Source organism: Prunus persica, chromosome G1 (genome assembly GCF_000346465.2).
Source record: "Prunus persica cultivar Lovell chromosome G1, Prunus_persica_NCBIv2, whole genome shotgun sequence".
Taxonomy (NCBI): domain Eukaryota; kingdom Viridiplantae; phylum Streptophyta; class Magnoliopsida; order Rosales; family Rosaceae; genus Prunus; species Prunus persica.
The window spans coordinates 11,587,001-11,605,799 of NC_034009.1; the positions used below are offsets into that span (position 1 = coordinate 11,587,001).

At 38.5% G+C, this 18,799-nt stretch overlaps 3 protein-coding genes across 3 annotated transcripts; 1 reads left to right on the forward strand and 2 right to left on the reverse strand.

The window, feature by feature from the left end:
• LOC18788942 (S-adenosylmethionine decarboxylase proenzyme 4) lies at positions 301-3,164 on the reverse strand. Its single transcript, XM_007222117.2, has one exon. The coding sequence runs from the start codon at positions 1,858-1,860 to the stop codon at positions 793-795; it is 1,068 nt and encodes a 355-aa protein (XP_007222179.1). The 5' UTR covers positions 1,861-3,164; the 3' UTR covers positions 301-792.
• On the forward strand, positions 11,189-12,778 carry LOC18788689 (probable galacturonosyltransferase-like 4). The gene has a single exon (XM_007224864.2). It carries the CDS (start codon positions 11,575-11,577, stop codon positions 12,625-12,627), a length of 1,053 nt encoding a protein of 350 aa, XP_007224926.1. The 5' UTR covers positions 11,189-11,574; the 3' UTR covers positions 12,628-12,778.
• Positions 12,887-17,619, reverse strand: LOC18791331 (AP-5 complex subunit mu). The gene is made up of 8 exons (XM_007225619.2): positions 17,415-17,619; positions 16,893-17,039; positions 16,216-16,527; positions 15,506-15,798; positions 14,487-15,370; positions 14,070-14,126; positions 13,707-13,754; positions 12,887-13,375 (listed from the first exon to the last, which is right to left on the reverse strand). Exons 1-8 carry the CDS (start codon positions 17,480-17,482, stop codon positions 13,304-13,306), a joined length of 1,881 nt encoding a protein of 626 aa, XP_007225681.1. The 5' UTR covers positions 17,483-17,619; the 3' UTR covers positions 12,887-13,303.

Sequence of the window (18,799 nt, forward strand, 5' to 3'; positions counted from 1 at the left end):
TGACATCATAGTGAGGGGTCGTGACTTCATTCCCCATTGCGCATTATCATGGAGAAGGAATTATTTTGTTCATGAAAAGTTTATCCAACCCCATGCATGCAAACCACGCTTGACACTCCACGCATTCAAAACAAAACACAAAAGAGATTTCAATGGATTTTTCTAGCATGACGTTGTTTTATGGTCCAAAACTATGTTGGTGTAGTTTTTTAGGATCCAAGTTGTACAAGATTGAGTAGACTTTATATTAAAAGAGTTGAATGAAATTTTATGCATGATCTCGTGTGTGTGAATATTCACCGTCCGTTCGCTACATGTAAAAAGGGATTTGTTCTTTGATGAAGTAATTAGCAACAAAACACATGGACAAGGAGACAAGGGAAGGGAACGGAAAAAAATCCCTAAAAAGGAAGTAGGAAATGAAAGAAAATGAATAGAATAAGAGATGAGAATAGAAGAAAGAAAACTTCCAAGTAAACCTCTCAACAAAGAAGCACTTTTAATCCCCACTACTACTACTACCACCACAAACCTCAAAATCTTAGGCGTGACATGCCTAAGTGGGGTGCATTATCATCATGCTACCGCTTACTTATCATACCCCCAAGTAGTAACAAACCCCCCTTTTTCATCCAATGCTTCCACATCATCTCTACTACTTATCCCCACCACATCCCCACTTTTCTCTTTCTACCATTTTTATCATCGTCGTCTTCTTCTCGCACCTCCGCCGTCCGATCCCTCTAAAATTTTCACCTAATTTCTAATTAAAATTTAAATACCCCCACTTAATTACGATTTATTATTGTAATTATTACTCCGGCGATCCACGAACGTTTGATACACCACCGTTCCGGCAGCCGGGAACTCATCTGCTGCGCAGCTCCGGCACTTGAACCCCAGCGGCTCCAATGCCCCCGCGACACGTGTCCACACCTCGTGGCTCTCGCACGTGGTCGACACGGACATTGTCGCCGGCCGGAACACCTGCACGACCTTCTTCAGCATCCGAACGACGTCTTCGCGGTCGTCGTAGACCGACCCGACGCACTCGAAGCTCGCGTAGCTGTAGCCGTCTTCCGGAGTGACGTGGATCGTCGAGTGGCGATCGCCGTCGATCCCGTTCATGGAGTAGCCGCAAGGGTCGAATGCGAAGTCGCAGATCAGAGCCCTAGGGTTAATTTGGGAAATCCCCGTGAGCTCCGTCATCTCTTTGCCGGCGGAATCACCGTTCTTGTCGTCGCCGGGACGGCGGAAGAAGTTGCGGGCGAGGTCGCGGTCGAGCTCGGTCATGCAGATTTCGAGGGTGTAGAAATCGTCTTCGTCGCTGTCTCCGAAACGACACGTCGTGTTCTGGGTGGACGCGGAGAACACGTGCCAGGCGTGCGAGGGGGTTTTGGAGGGCATGACGGAGGCCTTGCGGTAGCAGAGAGCAGCGGGGAGAGACTCTTCCAAGTAAACGACCTCGTTTTGGAAGTTGGTGTAGGGAAAGGGCTGGGCTCTTGGGAAGATAAAGTTCCCGCGGGTGTAGCGACAGGAGGAGAGGGTGAGGCCGAGATCGAGCGACGCGTGGCGGAGGAGGGGAGGGATGGATTTGAGGAGCTGGGTGGTCCCACAGGTCTTGATGATGATCTTGGTAGGGTAGACGAAGAGGCTGGACTCGGATAACACGTAGGCATCGAAGTAGTGATTGGCTACGGCCGAGACCACAGTGCATTGGACCTCATCTAGGACTTCTTGGATGGAGTCAAAGTCAAGAAGCCTTAGGCCAAGCCCAAGAGTGCCCATATTTTTAGGGTCATCCCCAAAGAAGTGTAGCTCCAAGCGCTTCTCAAACCCTTCAAAACCAGACACAGCCATTTGGGTTGCTTTTTTTTTTTTGGCACACAAACACAAAAACAAACAAGTACCCAATTGAAAAAGCACCAAAATGAAAGTACCCAAATGAATGAACAAGTGGATACAAGTAGCAAAAGCTAGTAGGATAGAGAAAAATGGAAAGAGAGAAGGGTTTGTGGAGTGAGAAGTTTGTGAGGAATTGAGAGATGAGAGAGAGAGGTGGGGTGTGTGGAATTTATAGGTAGGTGGGTGTGAGGAGTGAGAGAGTGAGAAAGGAGAGAGAGAGAGAGTGGGATGGATGGAGATTGGAGAAGGTAGCTAGGGGTAGTGAGGTTAGAGGGGCATGCGGGTGAGGCAACCAAGAATCATGATTGCAGGCATTATGAAGTGAATAAGGATGATGATATTGAAATGCCTTGCCTTGCCATTTTTATTTTTTCTGTGCAAAAATCTTTCTCCACAGTACAGCACAGCACAGACAGGTACAACAGGCAACGGAATTTATGCCCACGCCTATATTTTTTTTTTTTGCTATAATTTTTTTTTTCTTTCCTTTAGATTTTTGTTCTGTTTTTTTTGTGAATTCTCTCAACCCTGCACTTCTCCACTTACTTGCAGTCAGCAGACAATCACTGTTCTCTCCCATAAGTGGTTGCAAATCCAACTATGCATGGCCAGTAAATGATTTCTTGTTTCCACTTTATTTCAAATCCATTTGGATTAAACATTCACAAAAACATATTTGATCAAATGAATTGGTTTTTAATATCTCACATGCTGATTTGGTTGCAGAAAATTTGTCTGCAGTTTTCTTGACCATTTTTATTTTGCATGGTCTTCTGCTGTGGCAGAATCCATAGTTTTCATTGCTCTGTCCCTCCCTGTCTAAGAAATCAGCAGAAAAAACAGGGGAGGTCCTAGCTAGTAAATTGAATTGATTGTGCTAAGAACTGGGGAAATGAATTCAGAAGCAGCTTGTGATTAGCCAGCGAATTGTGAATAATGTTGTACAAGGACCATATCATGACCAATTTTGATGAAGATAATAAATATGTTTTTTTTTTTTGGGGGGAAACTTTTAATTGGGTTAATTGTGAGTGTAGATTCAAAATAGGATGGGTCAAAATTCAGCATTCACAATTAGAAGCAATTATATCTAAGTCATAGCTTCATAAAACAGAGACATAATTATAGACTAGAGATAGATATGTTCTTGTTCCTATCCTATGCATGATAATAATTATTATCATTGCTTGCTGCTAAGCTCAATTTGCTTTTTATAGCTTTTTTTCTTGCAAGCTAATTATAGACACAAATGCGGGTTACGTCGGTTAGTTAAGGCACTGATGCAGCGTGATAATTGATTGGCTAAACTTTATCCCAAAATATGTAACTCTGGAATCCACCATAAAGATATGAGAAACTCTCAAGGTTTATTGATAAAATTGGAATAACAAAACATAACCATAACCATCGGTAAAATATGTTTAAATCCTCCTAAAAACCCTAGAAATAACAAAAGAATTAAAATAGAAAATAACAAAGTTTCTAAAAACTTTAAAACTAGATTTTGGGCTACTAAACGATCTTGGATGATCGAAAAAGCCCATACATCATGGTAAAGCGATGAGTTTTACTCCTAACACTGTTCTCTTCGAATCGATCGGTCATGAGCCTGATTCCGAGCTCGAAACCCAAATTTGCATTTTACCAACTCCTCTTCAATTGCTTCTGCCATCTGTTCTACATCAGGCAATATGTCCATCTGTTCTACATCAGGCAGTATGTCCATCCTCTTTAACTCGAGTTCAAATACCCACCTCCGTAGAGAACTCTAATAAAAAGACCTCTGATATGAGCACTCCAAATTTGAATATGAGGAGGTAGTGGCAAATGGAAAGGTGAAAAATACAGTATAAGATGAAAACAACCAACGGGTTGATAGGGACAATGCTGCCAATTCCTGAGCAGGATTGAGCAAGCAGATGCTGCTGAAGACAAAAGGTAGACGTGCCCAAAATATATTATAAGTTAAAAACAATAATAATTTCGTTCACAAAACCAAAAACAAAAGGAATCAGGCGTGGCTGAAAAATAATGAGAATATCCTTGAATTAGGGGGAGACCAGTCCGTTAAATCAAAAACCCATTCCTCACATCATTTTTATTCTCCATGCAAATTCATGTACCCAGCTACGGTGGCATTATCATCTTTGTATTTTCACCTTCAAATTAGAAGGGTTTCTTCAAACAAACAACTCATTTACACAGGTTAATTAAAAGCTAAACTTTTTTAAAAACGCTTGATAACGAACTTGTTCTAAGTTATGTCAAGATTGTATCACAGTCGAGATCAAGTTAAGACATGAGTTGAAAGTAAAATACGAGATCTCGATACATGTCTCGACTCATATATTCACTCTATTTAAATCTTTTCAAACGAGTTGGTTTTTCCTTATTATAATTACCCCTCAAATAAATGGATCCTTCCCATCCCATGGCATTGCTATTAAAGCATTTATCCTTTGTTTAGCCTCACTTTGATTAGCAATATCAATACTTATTTCAACTTTGATTAGCCTAAATCTAGCAAAACTGAGGCCCCTATCATTACAAACTAACATACAGGCCAACATCCAAAATAAGTTTGCCGGTTTATAATTTCATTCATCTACCAAGAGTACTGCCGACAGAAAAGAAAAATTATTTTTCTCACACAATGATTTTCCTGTTAATTTTGGTCAGACATAAAGTTGAATGGAGGTACAGTAACTCTGAAGGAAAAGGGGGTAATTAGTGCTTTTTGGGCTTTCCAAGGAAGTTTCATAGCCAGCCAGCACAAACTACTTCCTCCATCACATTTCTGGTTCTCCTTGGCTTTTAATTCAAGACTATTGCTGAAGATTATATATCAATAATTCCAAATCATGAACTAGCTATGAAGAAGCTTCTCCTCAAAATAGGTTTTAGGGTTAGGGTTATATGCACACCAAGAACATTGTCTAGTAATATCTTCCTTATTTAAAAGAGGTCTCATGGTCGAATCTCATTCATCTTTATTTGTTGATGAAATAAGTAGCTCAACGAGTTACGTTGTTAGATTCTAGTCTACACACACTCAAAGTTCGAACAAAAATTTTATTCGATAAACAATTAAAATTGACAGTTTGATAACATATGATACTAAACAGGGTTGATAATAGAATATTGTCATAGATGACAAGGAAGATAAACATCAATACAAAAGCAACCTTTGTAGGATAGGCACTAGGCTGTATGTATAGAGGTGAAAAATATAGAATTTAGAACGGTTGGGAAAGCAATGATGGAAATATGTGAGTTTAGAATCAAAATTTTCTGTTTTAAGAAGAGGAATGATGCAGGATGTGTATGGCGTCATGAATAAATCTTATGAAAGATCGATGTGGCTGGCAGCCCCCATTATGACCACAATCCCACCTCTTTGTGCTGCACGCGCATCACCAAACTCAAACACTATCTCTCTCAAAGCCCACACCACACACTCTCTCTTTCTTCTGCACGCAATCTTCTTGCTGCTTAGCCCCAATAGACCTACTCGCTCTCTCTCTCTCTCTCTCTCTCTCTCTCTCTCTCTCCCCTCAACACATCTCCATCCACAAAAATGGTCAACCACTTAGCTTTGTTAGAATCAAATCTTACTTAAAAAGTCTCAACCAAACCAAACTATCAAGTGTCAACAAAGTAAGTCCCCCTATCCAACACCTTTTACATGAGGAAAAGTTGGAACCAAAATCTTTCTCTTTAACTTCGACTTGAGACTAATTCATTCTTTTGAAAAATATAAAAATAAAAAACGGTAATTTGAAGGGACAAATAAAGGTATTTTGAAAGACTTTATCTATAATCCTCATTTGGTCCCACTAACCCACCTTTTAAACTCTATTCCCTTCCCAAAAAGCTCTTTTATGAGTTTTGTTCCCATGATACGACGGACGTATGTAACGCTCCTCCCACAATAACCAGTCTCATAACGACATGTGCGAGTATATGATTTTAGGGTTTATATTGATAAGATAACTAATGGTAGTCTAAAATGATGTAGATATGAACATAAGCTCTCCCAATAACTAATGGCATAATTAGCATATTGGGAATCTTACATTTAGAGCTCGTTCGGAAATATGTGTTTTTCCGAAGTGCTTCTATTAGAAGAAAGGCGACAGATTTATTGAAAATCCAAGTGTTTCCCGGATTACTAGATGAGCACACCTACTAGGTGCTTTTCTAGAAAGAGCATTTGTGACCCAGAATCACTTATAAATTTTTCGACTAAATGATATTATAAATGCTTTTGATTGTCATGAAACACTTTTAGCCATTTCATAAGTACTTTCAAACATAAATTTACACTTTCCGTGCTAATATGATACTTGTGTCTAAAATGACATTATTTTGGAGTTTAGCTAGAGTCAAACAATTTAGGTTTGAGTATGAGCTTTTGTTTGATCCATAGGGTTGGAGGTTTGAAATCTATAGTGGTAAGATAACTAAATAGAAGCTTAAATCTAGCCCAGTATACAAGAACACAAGCAAAGGATACAAAACATGTACATACACTCATTTTAGAATGCAATATTATATCTCTCCTCCAACCCAAATCAATGAAATCATGTATATGCAACATCTCAAATCCTATATATAATTGGTCCCAGTCATCGGCCTTGTGCACCCCCCGACAACCACCATGAAAGACCCTACAAAGCTACACATCATCAACCATGTGTCCCAACTCCTTGGCACACTTGGTTGGCTCCCCTACTGCCTAGGCCCTCCATGTATTTCAATTTCGGGGCATGTTGGCCCCACCAGGCCCTCCATGGTCGCTCCATTTGCAATTGGTGGGACCAAAATGAATCATAGAATGAAGAAGAGGGCTTGCTCAGCCGCCATGTCATGAGTCTCACACCATGCTTTCACGCGCACAATATATTTTTCCAAACATGTTGTAGAACCAAAGATTTGAGATTGTGTGTTATGAAAAAAATTCTGTCACATCGCATCTTATAATATAAGTGGACGATTAATTTATATTTTTAAATATAAATTTTTAAATATATATTAATTACATGAGGTGACAGTATATAAATATAAAATAATAATTTCTCGTGTTGTGACAGGTTAGTATTTATATGGGGTGTTTGTTTTTTTCTTTTAGCACTAAGGAGCATCCGTGAGTGCTACTGTACCATGCGCATAGAATTTGCCTAAATGTATATCATGTATTGTGTGGAGTCCACCACTCTCTCACTTGGAGTGCCATTTGATGACATGTTAAATGTTTTTAGTGCACAGCTGAGCAGTACAAGCCAACAAGGATTGGAATTTAGTTTCTGGTTCAGTTTCATCATGATCAAGTTCATGGGTTTTCACTCTCAAGCTTTTATAAAACTCCTTTTGGTTATGGAGATCAAGTTCATGTACTAAAAAAAAGGACTGAAATGGTGTGGTTTGATTAGTCCTATTCATCTTCTTTGACTTCCCTTTTTTTGAAATTTTAAAGTGAGCCTTTACAATTGAATTTTATTTCTACGAAAGATAAGTTCAACATCAATGAATATAGCGTATCATATTACTCCAAATTAACGTGTTTGTCTTCTCTTTAGTTAGTGTTCACTAAAATTTGCACAATATTCAAATTCTAAGTGGAGTTGTACTATACTAAAAAGTGGTGAAAAAAATCTTTTTTTAAAAAGAATAAACGAGAGTTTTTATTGATAAACAAACAAAAGTATAAAGCAAAATGTGATGAATATGAGTAAATATTCTCCCGTGACTAAATGCAACAACATGTTGAATTGATATGGAGAGAATCTCGCACAATCCAAAATGACTAAAAAATCGCCATATGTGATAATATTGATTTTCAAAAGGGTTAGAAGTGATTTTAAATTTATGAAAAGTAATCACTAATACAAAGTTACTTCTTTACCTATTAAACTACTGTTAACTTTCAATAATTCACCCATTGTGCAAAATTATTAGCTTAAACCAAGTTTGCAAATAACAAGTCAACCACATGTTAGAAGAACCTTGATGATTAGAGCCTCAAAAGGCCAATCAAATTCTCAAGTGGTGGACATGCCCAACTGTGTTTCTTTTAATATTAGCAAGAGTTTTACTAGTTAACTACATTTAAATCTCTATCTAGCTACCTTAGGCAATTTCAAGGGTTTATCCTAGGTTTGAGTATCTATACTCATGACCCATAATCAAGGAAGAAGTCACAAAATGAAAAAAAAAAAAAAAAAAAAACCCACTTCTTCTTTTTTGAGGGGTTTTTTTTTATAAAAATTATTGAATAAAAGTTTGGAAGGGGAGAGAATATGCTATTGGAGTTCGAACATGAGACCATTAGTCTACAAATAAATACTTTTACCATTGAGCTATGGACCTGTTGAATTTTTGTGGGGAGTGTTTAATATCATTAAAATTGGATTATACCAATTTTATTAAAACACTTTAATTAAGAGAAAATTAATTGTGATACATCCTAATCTAGGGGAAGGGTGATGGCTCCCACCAAAGAATGACATGATACATCCTAGTAGGTGCTAAAGATTCTGAAGCAAACAAGGCATGTTGGGGAGCTTTTAAGTGGCCATAATCTTCCAAGTCACAAACTGCCCCCACATTCTCACAAAAACAAAGCCCTCACCTCACCCAAGTGACCAAACCAAATTATAACAATAATTTTACTCTTCAACTCCTCCACTCTGCCACACACACCAGAAGACACAGTCTCCAAGTCCTCGAGCCCTGCCAAACCGAAATGCAAAATCTATCTCGAAGCTTGAGAGAGAGAGAGAGAGAGAGAGAGAGAGATCTTAATCCTCTATACACGCCACATCATTCCACTCGTGCTTTTTTTTTTGTCCACAAAGCCCTCACATCACAGTTCGAATCTCTCTCAATTGCTCCACGCAAGCATCATTTTGCTGTGCGACTTTGTGACTCGTTTTCTTTCTCTTGCCTTGCCTCTCTGCTGTCTCATTCGCTTACTTTCCCTACCTAAAGGCCTCAAGTACATAATCCGCAGTAGTGTATTTTTTGTCCATTTTGCACAGTAGATTCCCAAGTTCTTATCCATTTCGCCAGCTCTTAACACTATTTTGACAGGATACAATTTTGTGTTGAAAAAAAGCCCAGGACTGGTTTGGGGCACCGAATATGCGGCGGAAGACCACTTCTTTCAACTCCTCACAGTACATCGATATTGTCTCAATCTACATTAAGTGCGTTTCAGTATACAGTAACTTTTATTGCATGAGTCTACTCTTCGCTATCATAGAATAAGAAAAATAGACACATAATTATATACAATAGGATCTATCTAAGATCGCGCAGTCCGGTTCATATTGGACCAACTCGTAGTGAGTCAGTGAAATCCAGTTGATTAAATTTTGGCAGTAGTGGACCTGTGAGAGAAGGAGAAGTGGGGAGTTTCAAGAGAGATTCATGTAATTGAGTGACTCCATTTCCCATGCCTCTTTTTTTGAGTGAAGCCATTGGTAATATGAGTTTCTATCTCAGAGAGAGAGAGAGAGAGAGAGGCAGGCACTTCAGGCATGGATATGTAAGCATGGAGGCCATCATGTTCCCTCTGCTCCAAACCCCCTGTCCTCTCCAAAAGTTATAATAATTATTAATAAGTTTTTTTTTAATTTTTGTTAAGCCAACCTACTTTTACATTTCTGACTCACTCAAACCCTATTTTGGGTTTTTGGATTTCACGAAGACAAATCTAGAAGATGCTTCTATTCTCTCTCTTTTTTTTTTAATTTCTCTCACTTTTCCAATGAGTGAGAATGAAAAGTGTTATTAGGCTTTTGGCAATGGTGGACCAAAAGATAAAAATGCCGACATCTTGGAACTCTTAATCCTTTGTTTTAATACATGTTTAAAGCAGTAAACAAGATCCTAATTGGACTGTATCACCTATGATTACCTCTTGCATACTTCGAAAAGATATTGTGCTGTGAAGCATCTCATGCCAAACAATTGCTTAATTAATTTTTCTTGTTTTTTTTTTTTTTTTGAGATCATTTCATATTAAAAGAGACGATAATACACTAACCCAAACCCAGAACTTTTCATGAGAAAATAATTGCTTCAAACCACTCCACTAGTGAGTCATTTGTAATTTTCTTGATATTTGTTTGCGTCTAGTGCTTCATTTCATTAGAGGAAGAAAAAAAGAAAACCAATAGTATTTAAAATTTAAAAAAAAAAAAATTCTTATAAGCTGGTCTGCATGGATTGAAAATAAGATTAAGAAAAAGGGAATGTAACACATAATGATTATAATGTTGATATGTTATAAGTGGATTGATTATGTGCCTAACGTGACATGAATAATACAATGTATATCAGCAGCAGCAGGATCTCAATCTCAAGTTCTTAACGTTAATAATATATTAATTAATCACAGACAACTTAGGATTCGTACCAATATAATTTGTCAGATCTTAGACACTCCTGCATGCTAGATTAAAATATTTTATTTTTAAATATTCTACTAATTATAACTTATATTCAGCTGAACTGGCATGCAAAAGTATTAGGTCTTTTTGAATTGGAATAAGATAAAGAAATTGAAATTGAAATTGAAATCAAAATCAAATTACTTATCATGGCTGAATTGACCCTTCAAAGTTACTGTTAGGTTTGGGGTAAAACTTGTCTGTAAAAAGTAACAGGTTCTTTGTAATGGGGCCCTTGGCCTATTCAGCCCATTATATCAGTGGGCCCAACACTTGTTGATCACCCACCACAGAATTCAGCCATGACATGCCACATTCCAACTTGTTGCACATGAGTCGTTATATGGTGAGTGTGTCATATATAGACAATAGATGTGGACATTTATATTAACTAAATTATTCATTTGAATAGTAACTTTACTTAAGTTTAATGAAATGATCATATCATTAATATGATGATCCGCATAAGGAGTATATATGGCACCCTCATTATAGAATTTCGTTGCATTACAAAATCATTCAATTGGTAGAGTGATTCTATAGTGAGGGCCCTAGATGATGTCACATCTCACAACCGTTGGATCAAACTAACCAAAATAATAATAATAATAAAAAACTTTGCTTTCTCTTCTGTTTTTTGAAACAAAAATTTTATCCGCTTTGACATTACCATTACAAGACAAATCAATACTTGGGCCTAAACTGTCTTAAAAGGGGTATTTCCAAAATCTTTTTGGAAATGAAACAAAGAACTATCAAGGAAGTAGAGAGGAATTTATACAAGTAAATATATATATATAATTTTTATTTTTTTTTTAAACTTTGGTATAGATGCATGGCAAGAACACAGTTAGGAAAAAACTAAAAACAAAATAAAAGGCAACAAAAAAATATCTGTAAACAAAAAACCTCTGTTTAACTTTTCGGCAACCCAAAATACTCGGAGAAAAAAAGGGCAATAAATCTTTCCCTTGTTCTTAGTCTTTTTTTGGCTTCACCAAAAACTCTCAAGTCTTCCTTAATCTAAGATTTTCCGACCTTTTTTCTCTTCCTCACAATTTATGCTCTCTCTCTCTCTCTCTCTCTATACCTACCTAACGTCCCTACCTCTCCCATGCATAACCCGCATTTCTAATGTCAATGGCCTCTCCTGCCTTTGCCCTTATAAGCCTCGAAAGAATCCCAAAAAATTAATAACAAACGCCGTGACAAGATGGCGTCGTGGAGTACTTCAACCCCTCTCCCTATACTCCTCGGCCTCCTGTCCATCCTCCTCCTCCACCCCCTCACCACCACCTTCGGCATTCGCCTGGGCATCATTCACCGTCGCTCCCCTGACCTTCCCGTTTTCCGTGAAGCCCCCTCCTTTAAAAATGGGGAGCAATGTGGCTCCAAGAACGCAGACGGCATCCACGTGGCCATGACCTTGGATGCCAATTACATCCGGGGCACCATGGCTGCTGTCTTCTCCTTGTTGCAACACTCAACATGCCCTGAAAATCTCTACTTCCACTTTCTCTCAGCGCATATTGCACCAGAGTTCTTTTCAAGTATAAAGTCTACATTCCCTTATTTGAACTTCAAGACTTATGCCTTTGATTCAAACCGGGTTCGTGGGAAGATATCAAAGTCTATAAGACAAGCATTGGATCAGCCTATGAATTATGCAAGAATTTATCTAGCTAATATCCTTCCACCCGACATGGGACGAGTTATTTACTTGGATTCAGACCTCGTTGTGGTGGACGACATTGCCAAGCTATGGAGTGTGGACATGGAAGACAAGGTGGTGGCTGCACCAGAATATTGCCAGGCAAATTTCATACAGTATTTCACCAATACGTTTTGGTCTGACCCGGATTTGTCAAAGACGTTTCAGGGAAGAAACCCATGTTATTTCAACACAGGAGTGATGGTGGTGGATGTGGATAAATGGAGGAAAGGAGGGTACACACAGAAAGTTGAGGAGTGGATGGCATTGCAAAAGAGAAAGAGGCTATACAATTTGGGGTCTTTGCCGCCATTTTTGCTGGTTTTGGCTGGAAACATCAAGGCTGTGGATCACAGGTGGAACCAACATGGACTAGGTGGTGACAACTTTGAAGGAAAGTGTAGGAGCCTCCACCCAGGTCCCATTAGTCTTCTGCATTGGAGTGGGAAGGGTAAGCCATGGTTGAGGTTGGACTCCAGGAAGCCATGCACCGTCGATCACCTATGGGCACCGTACGATCTCTACCATTCTTCTAGACACTTTCTGGAAGAATAAAAGAGGAGAGTGAACTGTGAAGAGAGAACATGCAAGTCAGGAGATAAAATGCAGATTCAACTATGCACATAACACATGCCTTGGTTGACATGTGCTCCGAGGAGGCAGAATCAGATCGGATCTTGGGTTCTTTGCGCCTTCAGCGTCACTATCGTCGGCTGGCTCCGGTAGTGAAGCTGGGGACCTGGATGGTAGAATTTTTTTGACTACTCTCTGTTAGAATGTTGTTGCCAAGAGTAGACCATCCAATTTGTAAATGTTAATTAAAAGTCTTCTTTTATTGGTTAGGAACCTGTAAATTGTAGTGGTTCGGGGACCAAATTTAAAGGACTGACAACAGAAACAAGAAAACTATATGAGTTACATGAATGATCTCTTCAGAAACTTCAATGTCTGAAAGCCGTTCCATACGAATCACACCATAAACTTGAACTTCCATCTTTCAAACACCAACCCTATCTACGAACGAAGTGTCGGTCCCACTACACTCGGACTTGGAATACTGCTGAAACAGGACGACCCAAAGTTGAAAAAAATTGTCCCACCATATGCATTGGACTTTAAAACACAAAGAACAGGTTTAGTCAAGATCAGGGTGCAGTCGATTAGACAAAGAACGCGTCGTTGACCCTGAATTTACATTTTAAATTCTTGAGTTGCCATCAATATCAATCCCCTATACTTTCGTTGCAGCAGCAGATGGGCACCTACCCAATGTATTCCACAAAATATAATCCCCAGAAGTAACCTGTTTACCAAGTGAAAGACCGACAAGTACATACTCAAATCTCACATTTAAATAATTAATAGTATCAGAAGAAAAGAGGAACCGAGAAGAATTTCTCTTATACCCTTTGGAAATAACTCTGGTCGAACTAATTAATGAAGATTTGAAAATTATTTGTAGCACTGCCATGATGATATTTATGCAAGTTTATACATGATACCCAAAAGTCATGAAAGAAAGACGCAAAATTAACTGCAACTACAGCATTCATGTCAGTGCCTCTACCATGCCAACATTTTTTGCAACATAGAAAGTAGAGCTTGAAAATAGAGAAGTCTGAAGAAAAACGTACCTGAGTTGAGAACTCCACTGGTGCTTTGACAGCTGGATAAATGCTCACCTGCATGTAGCACAAACAATTAAGAGAGCCAGCAAACAAGCAAATGCTATGCAGTTTCAATGTGTCAACAGGAAAACAGAAGTGATGGTCAGATTTGCGCATGCTGAGATTTGGAAAAGTGGATAACTCTGATAGAAACTAGAGAGCATGTATCGACGTGGTAAAAAGAGGACATCTTAATTTCATAATGGGAAACCGAAAGATATAAGTATATATAGCACCTAAATACAACAAAAAACACTCCTATTGTTACCTATTTCTGGGTTGCTGTGATGAACTAGACCATGAGAGGAGAATTAAGGAAGCAAAACTTACCGATTTTGGATCAATTGATATTCCAGACAAGGAAGCCCCAACAATCTTGAAAGACACCTGCAAACATGAGTCGGAAAATGCCTGGCTCTGTTAGCTCCTCAATAAATGTCTAAACAAATACAAAATTCCATTTAAACAAATTATGTGCTTGACTGGCTCGGAAAAAAGAAAAAAGAAATAAAAATTATGCTGGACATATTTTGCAGTTTCGTTACCTTTTTTAGTAAGCAATTCATTAAGATACACAAGAGCAAGAGTATAATAACAAAATGGGACCAAATCTAATTCCTTTCCCAACATTGAACCACTAGAATGGAAACAACATTTCCAATTGCCAACAGACTTTTTTTATAAGACATCATTCTTGGTTGCAAGAACTCCAACTAAATATGAGAAAAACATAGAGGAAGCAAATACCTTGGCGTAATTGTATGCATGCCAGCAAAATGGCTCCTCCAAATCAGCTGGCTGAAGATCCTTGCTCATTTTCTCCATTAGGAATTCATCTATATTTACCATACTATTATTGTTACCATCGGTCTCAATATCGCTATCTTCATCAGCTATGCTTCCAAAGGCCGAACTAGAAGGAGGTAATTTTTTAGGTTTCCATGGTGCAAACTGAACTTTCCCAGGGAAGGTTGCCTCAATACTTTTGGTGAGTCCCCTCCCACCCATTACAATCTTCCATTCCACAGAATGGTCTGTAGTGGAAACTATTCCAACGGATGGAGTGCCATCAAAAGATACAACCCTTCTCATCGGAAAAGGCATAGTCACAGTACAAAACTCCATAGTGAGAGGAGATTTGTAACCATCCATTAGCCGCAGTTTGAATAAGAAATCACCTTTATCTTCAGAGACCATCGACAATTGGTAAAATCCCTTTATGGGAGGTCCAAGACCACAGACTGCTTCATAACGCATTAGAACAAAATTGCCTAATGGTGGTGAAAACATCACAGCTTGCTTATCAATACCTTTTTCTGGAACTTGAGCACAAGGATGAAATGATAAAACTTCAATGTGATCTTTCAAGGGGAAGGACACATCAGGCAATCCTTCTAAATCTGCTCTACAATTGATTTGACCAGAAATTGATATACTATCTGGAATCTCGTCTCGGTCATACATAGCAGCATGGACAGTCTCATGAACTGAGAATAGCATTCTCTGCCTTCCTCTGTATAGGTAAGGTTTCCATGCTGGTTGCTTGAGGTCTGCTGGAGGAAGATCTGATTGTGAAAAGCCATTAACCTTAATGGAAATAATATTGGGGAAGCTCAAATCCAACGGTGTTCCTATATGTACGATCAACAAGCACATTAGACACAAACCAGAGACAACTAAAGGCAAGGTAATCCACCAAATTGCCACTAGTTATAACGATAGTAAAGAAATCTGAGATGAGAAATACCATAATAAAAAGTACCAACCAAAGGGCATTGAACTACTTATGAAAGTTCGAAGTGCATCTTTATCTAAAGTCCTAGAACCAGTCTTGTGAGCATCTGATGTAACAGTTCCTGTCACAGCACCACTGGAAGGGGTTGAGGATGCAACTGGTGCAGCTACAGGTTTCGCCCTCGAGGAGATGCTTGATATCCCTATACTGCCAGTTAGTGAATCTAACAGCCCACCCACAGATGGAGATGCACTTACAACCACCTCAGGTTCCCCCACATCGCCAGTTATTATGTCACCAATAGCATGTGCCACCATAAATGCACTAGGGGGAAAAAGAAAAAGAACTGCTTAATGTCTTTGGAGAAAGTCTTACATGCCAATTACAAGTAGAAGTCAGTTTATAAAAACATGCAAGCGCAGCTCCCTTCTGATGTAATGGAGGAAAGACATGCAGTGAAAGACAGAAAAAATGGAATCACTTGCATCCATTAATTGAAGGCAAGAACAAGAAATGTGTAAAAGAAGGTTTTTAATTTACACATACATCTGGGACACACTAATCTCATTATGCATTCTAAAAAATTTAATGTGCCCCATAAGTTTAATTCACAGGCACTGCTCATAGGTCAATTTACAAGTTGATTCCGAAATCAGTTTGATGTTGAGGAGAATGAGAAAACAACTAACACTTCTAAGTATGATATTCTTCCTAAAAAACATTGCAAGTAACTTACCATACCCTGTGATGGACGGAAGATCAAGCAGAATGGAAGATATACTGTCCTCCACTCCAACAGCATTGCCACAATCAGATCTATTACATAATGTCACATACGCCTTCAGATGCCTGGGCTCCACCAACGGAAATACAAGGATGACATAATGGCCCTTTGTGTGCAAGATTAAAGGCCATAGCACATTACGATCACCGTCCTCTTCTTTGTTTATATAAATTCCTATTATATGACGTGTAATAGGATCATCAAGCCAAGAATCTGAGCCCTCAGCTGACTGACTCACACGTACCCCAAACCCACGAAGAGACCCCTCCCTAAACACATTAAAGAAAGGGTTAGTAACATTGGAGAATCAGAAACGCAGTAAAGTTACCATAACCAACAAAAATCACTTGTAATATACATAATGCAAGAAACACATAAAACCCAACAAGCATGAGAGTGAGAGTGAGAGCACAGAGAAAAGCTACATACTACATGTAACTCATAAAATTAACATATTTAAATCAATGAAGCAGTATTAGCACATTTTCTTAGAACTCAAACGCACCGCCCTCATAGTTCAAGCTGTATAATATTTGTAAACACATTCTCACATGATTCGTATAGGTACAGCCTAAGAAAACAAAACAAGAGAAACAAGAAACAAAGCACAAATGGTTTTCGATTTTCAACTGACCTTCTCTTTCTATCTACAAATGCAGCAGCTAACTCTGAATCACTAGGAAGTGAAGTAAATACTCTGTAATTAAGATCACCCTCGGTAGAGGTCTCGTTTTCGCTCTTGCAAGTTCCCCTCCATCGCTTCTCTACCACCGGAAACCTCCTGAGTAGAAAAATTAAGAATAAAAACAAAATCAGTAAGACTCAGATTTCATAAATCCCTGTTTGGCTGCCAAGAAACCCAACCAACCAGAGAGTCCAGTTTCCAATCTTAGCTTTTGCACACCAATGCAGAAACAGATCCTCATCCAAGTGGTTGGCTTTAACTCAATCAAGTTAATGAAATAAACAACTTTTTGTTGCTGGGTTTTCCTCAGAAACCCATCAGGGCCTTGGATTTGAAAAGAATCAATAGCTTGGGTGCTAATTCGATTGGATTTTGGAAATTGAAGCAGAAAATTTGTATCTAAGATTAGCTAAGTTTGTGGTTGTGCAATATATAATGACAGGAGTATAGGTTAATGTGTGAAGGGAAGACCTGGAGAAAACGACGGCGTCGAGACGGTTGAGGATCCAGATGGCTCTGATGCTACATCCTCCGGTCATGGCTTCGCTCAGCAACTGACTAATCGAGAAGTGAGAGAGAGAGAGAGAGAGAGAGAGAGAGAGAGAGAGAGACACAGCTCTGCAGGTTCTGGAAATGGTGACAGATCTTCGACGCTCCGTTTTGGAATTCGTTGACAACGGCGTCGTTTCAAGGAAGATAATATTATGCAATACGTATTTTTCAAGGAGCCCCCCAAAAAGGATGTAATTAGGAAAAAAAACTTTCTTGTAACAATGATAGATAGAAAAGTGATGTGTGATTGTGTTATTGGCTGGGAATAACACTTGTCATCTCAGTTGCATGAGAGTTTCTCTCCTAATATAAGGGTATTATTCATTTGGTGCGTATTTTGTAGTGGTTGGACGATAATGCCCTTTTTCTTTTTTCTTTTTTAAGAACCTTTTCTTTTGAGAGGGGGCGATAATATACTAAACTCACAAACATTACACGGATGCTAAGACTCGAATCCAAGACCTTGCCTAGTGGAGCAATTACTCCAAACCACTACACTAGTGGTTCCGTTGCCCTCATTCATTTTTCTAGATTGCCTTGGAAGTCTACTTTTAATTTTGAGATTGTGCGAAAGTAGATTTTTCCATATGATGAAAAATATGGTCCTACTTTCTTCTACAAAGTTTGGTACTATGTAAATGATCTCTTCAAGTGAACTGAAGCTGCTACTTTATGATTGCTTAGATGATCTCTTCACATGGACTGGTGACGCTGCTACTGTTTTTATTATGGTTGCTTATGTTCTTGGGAGATGAGAGATTCTTTTTTATCATGTGCTTCCATCATGCTCTGGATATTGTGAATCTCTTCTTATGTTATATTATTCAAGTATGAGATATCATCATCTTGTGCTTCCAAATGATGTATTAATTGATTATACAATACTTCAAAAGCCTCTTCTCTTATTGTGCTCAACTTCAAATTATGTGTTTCATCAAGTCTTCTTGCTAAAATATGAGAATAGATCTTCATGAAATTGGACTAGTATAATAGGTGCAAATGGATGTCATTGAACAATTGTTGTCGTGCCAGTGATGCTCCTCCTTATCTCTTGATATCTTCATTAATAGGAATATTAGTAGTTTCAAATTATGGGGTCCTTGGGTTTACTTCAGTGGTTGAGGTGCTCCCCCTCCCCTCATGACCCAATTCTGGAGGAATAGATAGTTTATTGTGAGAAATAATTATGACATGTGTTGCTTGTTTGAGTGTATATTAAGTAAAAAGTCACTTTTGGTCTTTGTAGTTGGGCATTTCAACCACTTTTGACCCTCTAATTTCAATTACGTCAATTTTGTCATTGT

Excerpts from the sequence above, each read along its gene's own strand:
- LOC18788942 (XM_007222117.2), bottom strand. The coding sequence starts at position 1,860 with ATGGCTGTGTCTGGTTTTGAAGGGTTTGAGAAGCGCTTGGAGCTACAC.
- LOC18788689 (XM_007224864.2), top strand. The coding sequence starts at position 11,575 with ATGGCGTCGTGGAGTACTTCAACCCCTCTCCCTATACTCCTCGGCCTC.
- LOC18791331 (XM_007225619.2), bottom strand. The coding sequence starts at position 17,482 with ATGACCGGAGGATGTAGCATCAGAGCCATCTGGATCCTCAACCGTCTC. Across the intron at positions 16,528-16,892 it reads TTTGTAGATAGAAAGAGAAG|GGAGGGGTCTCTTCGTGGGT; the intron begins GTCAGTTGAAAA and ends TAATGTGTTTAG. Across the intron at positions 15,371-15,505 it reads AAGTAGTTCAATGCCCTTTG|GAACACCGTTGGATTTGAGC; the intron begins GTTGGTACTTTT and ends TCGTACATATAG.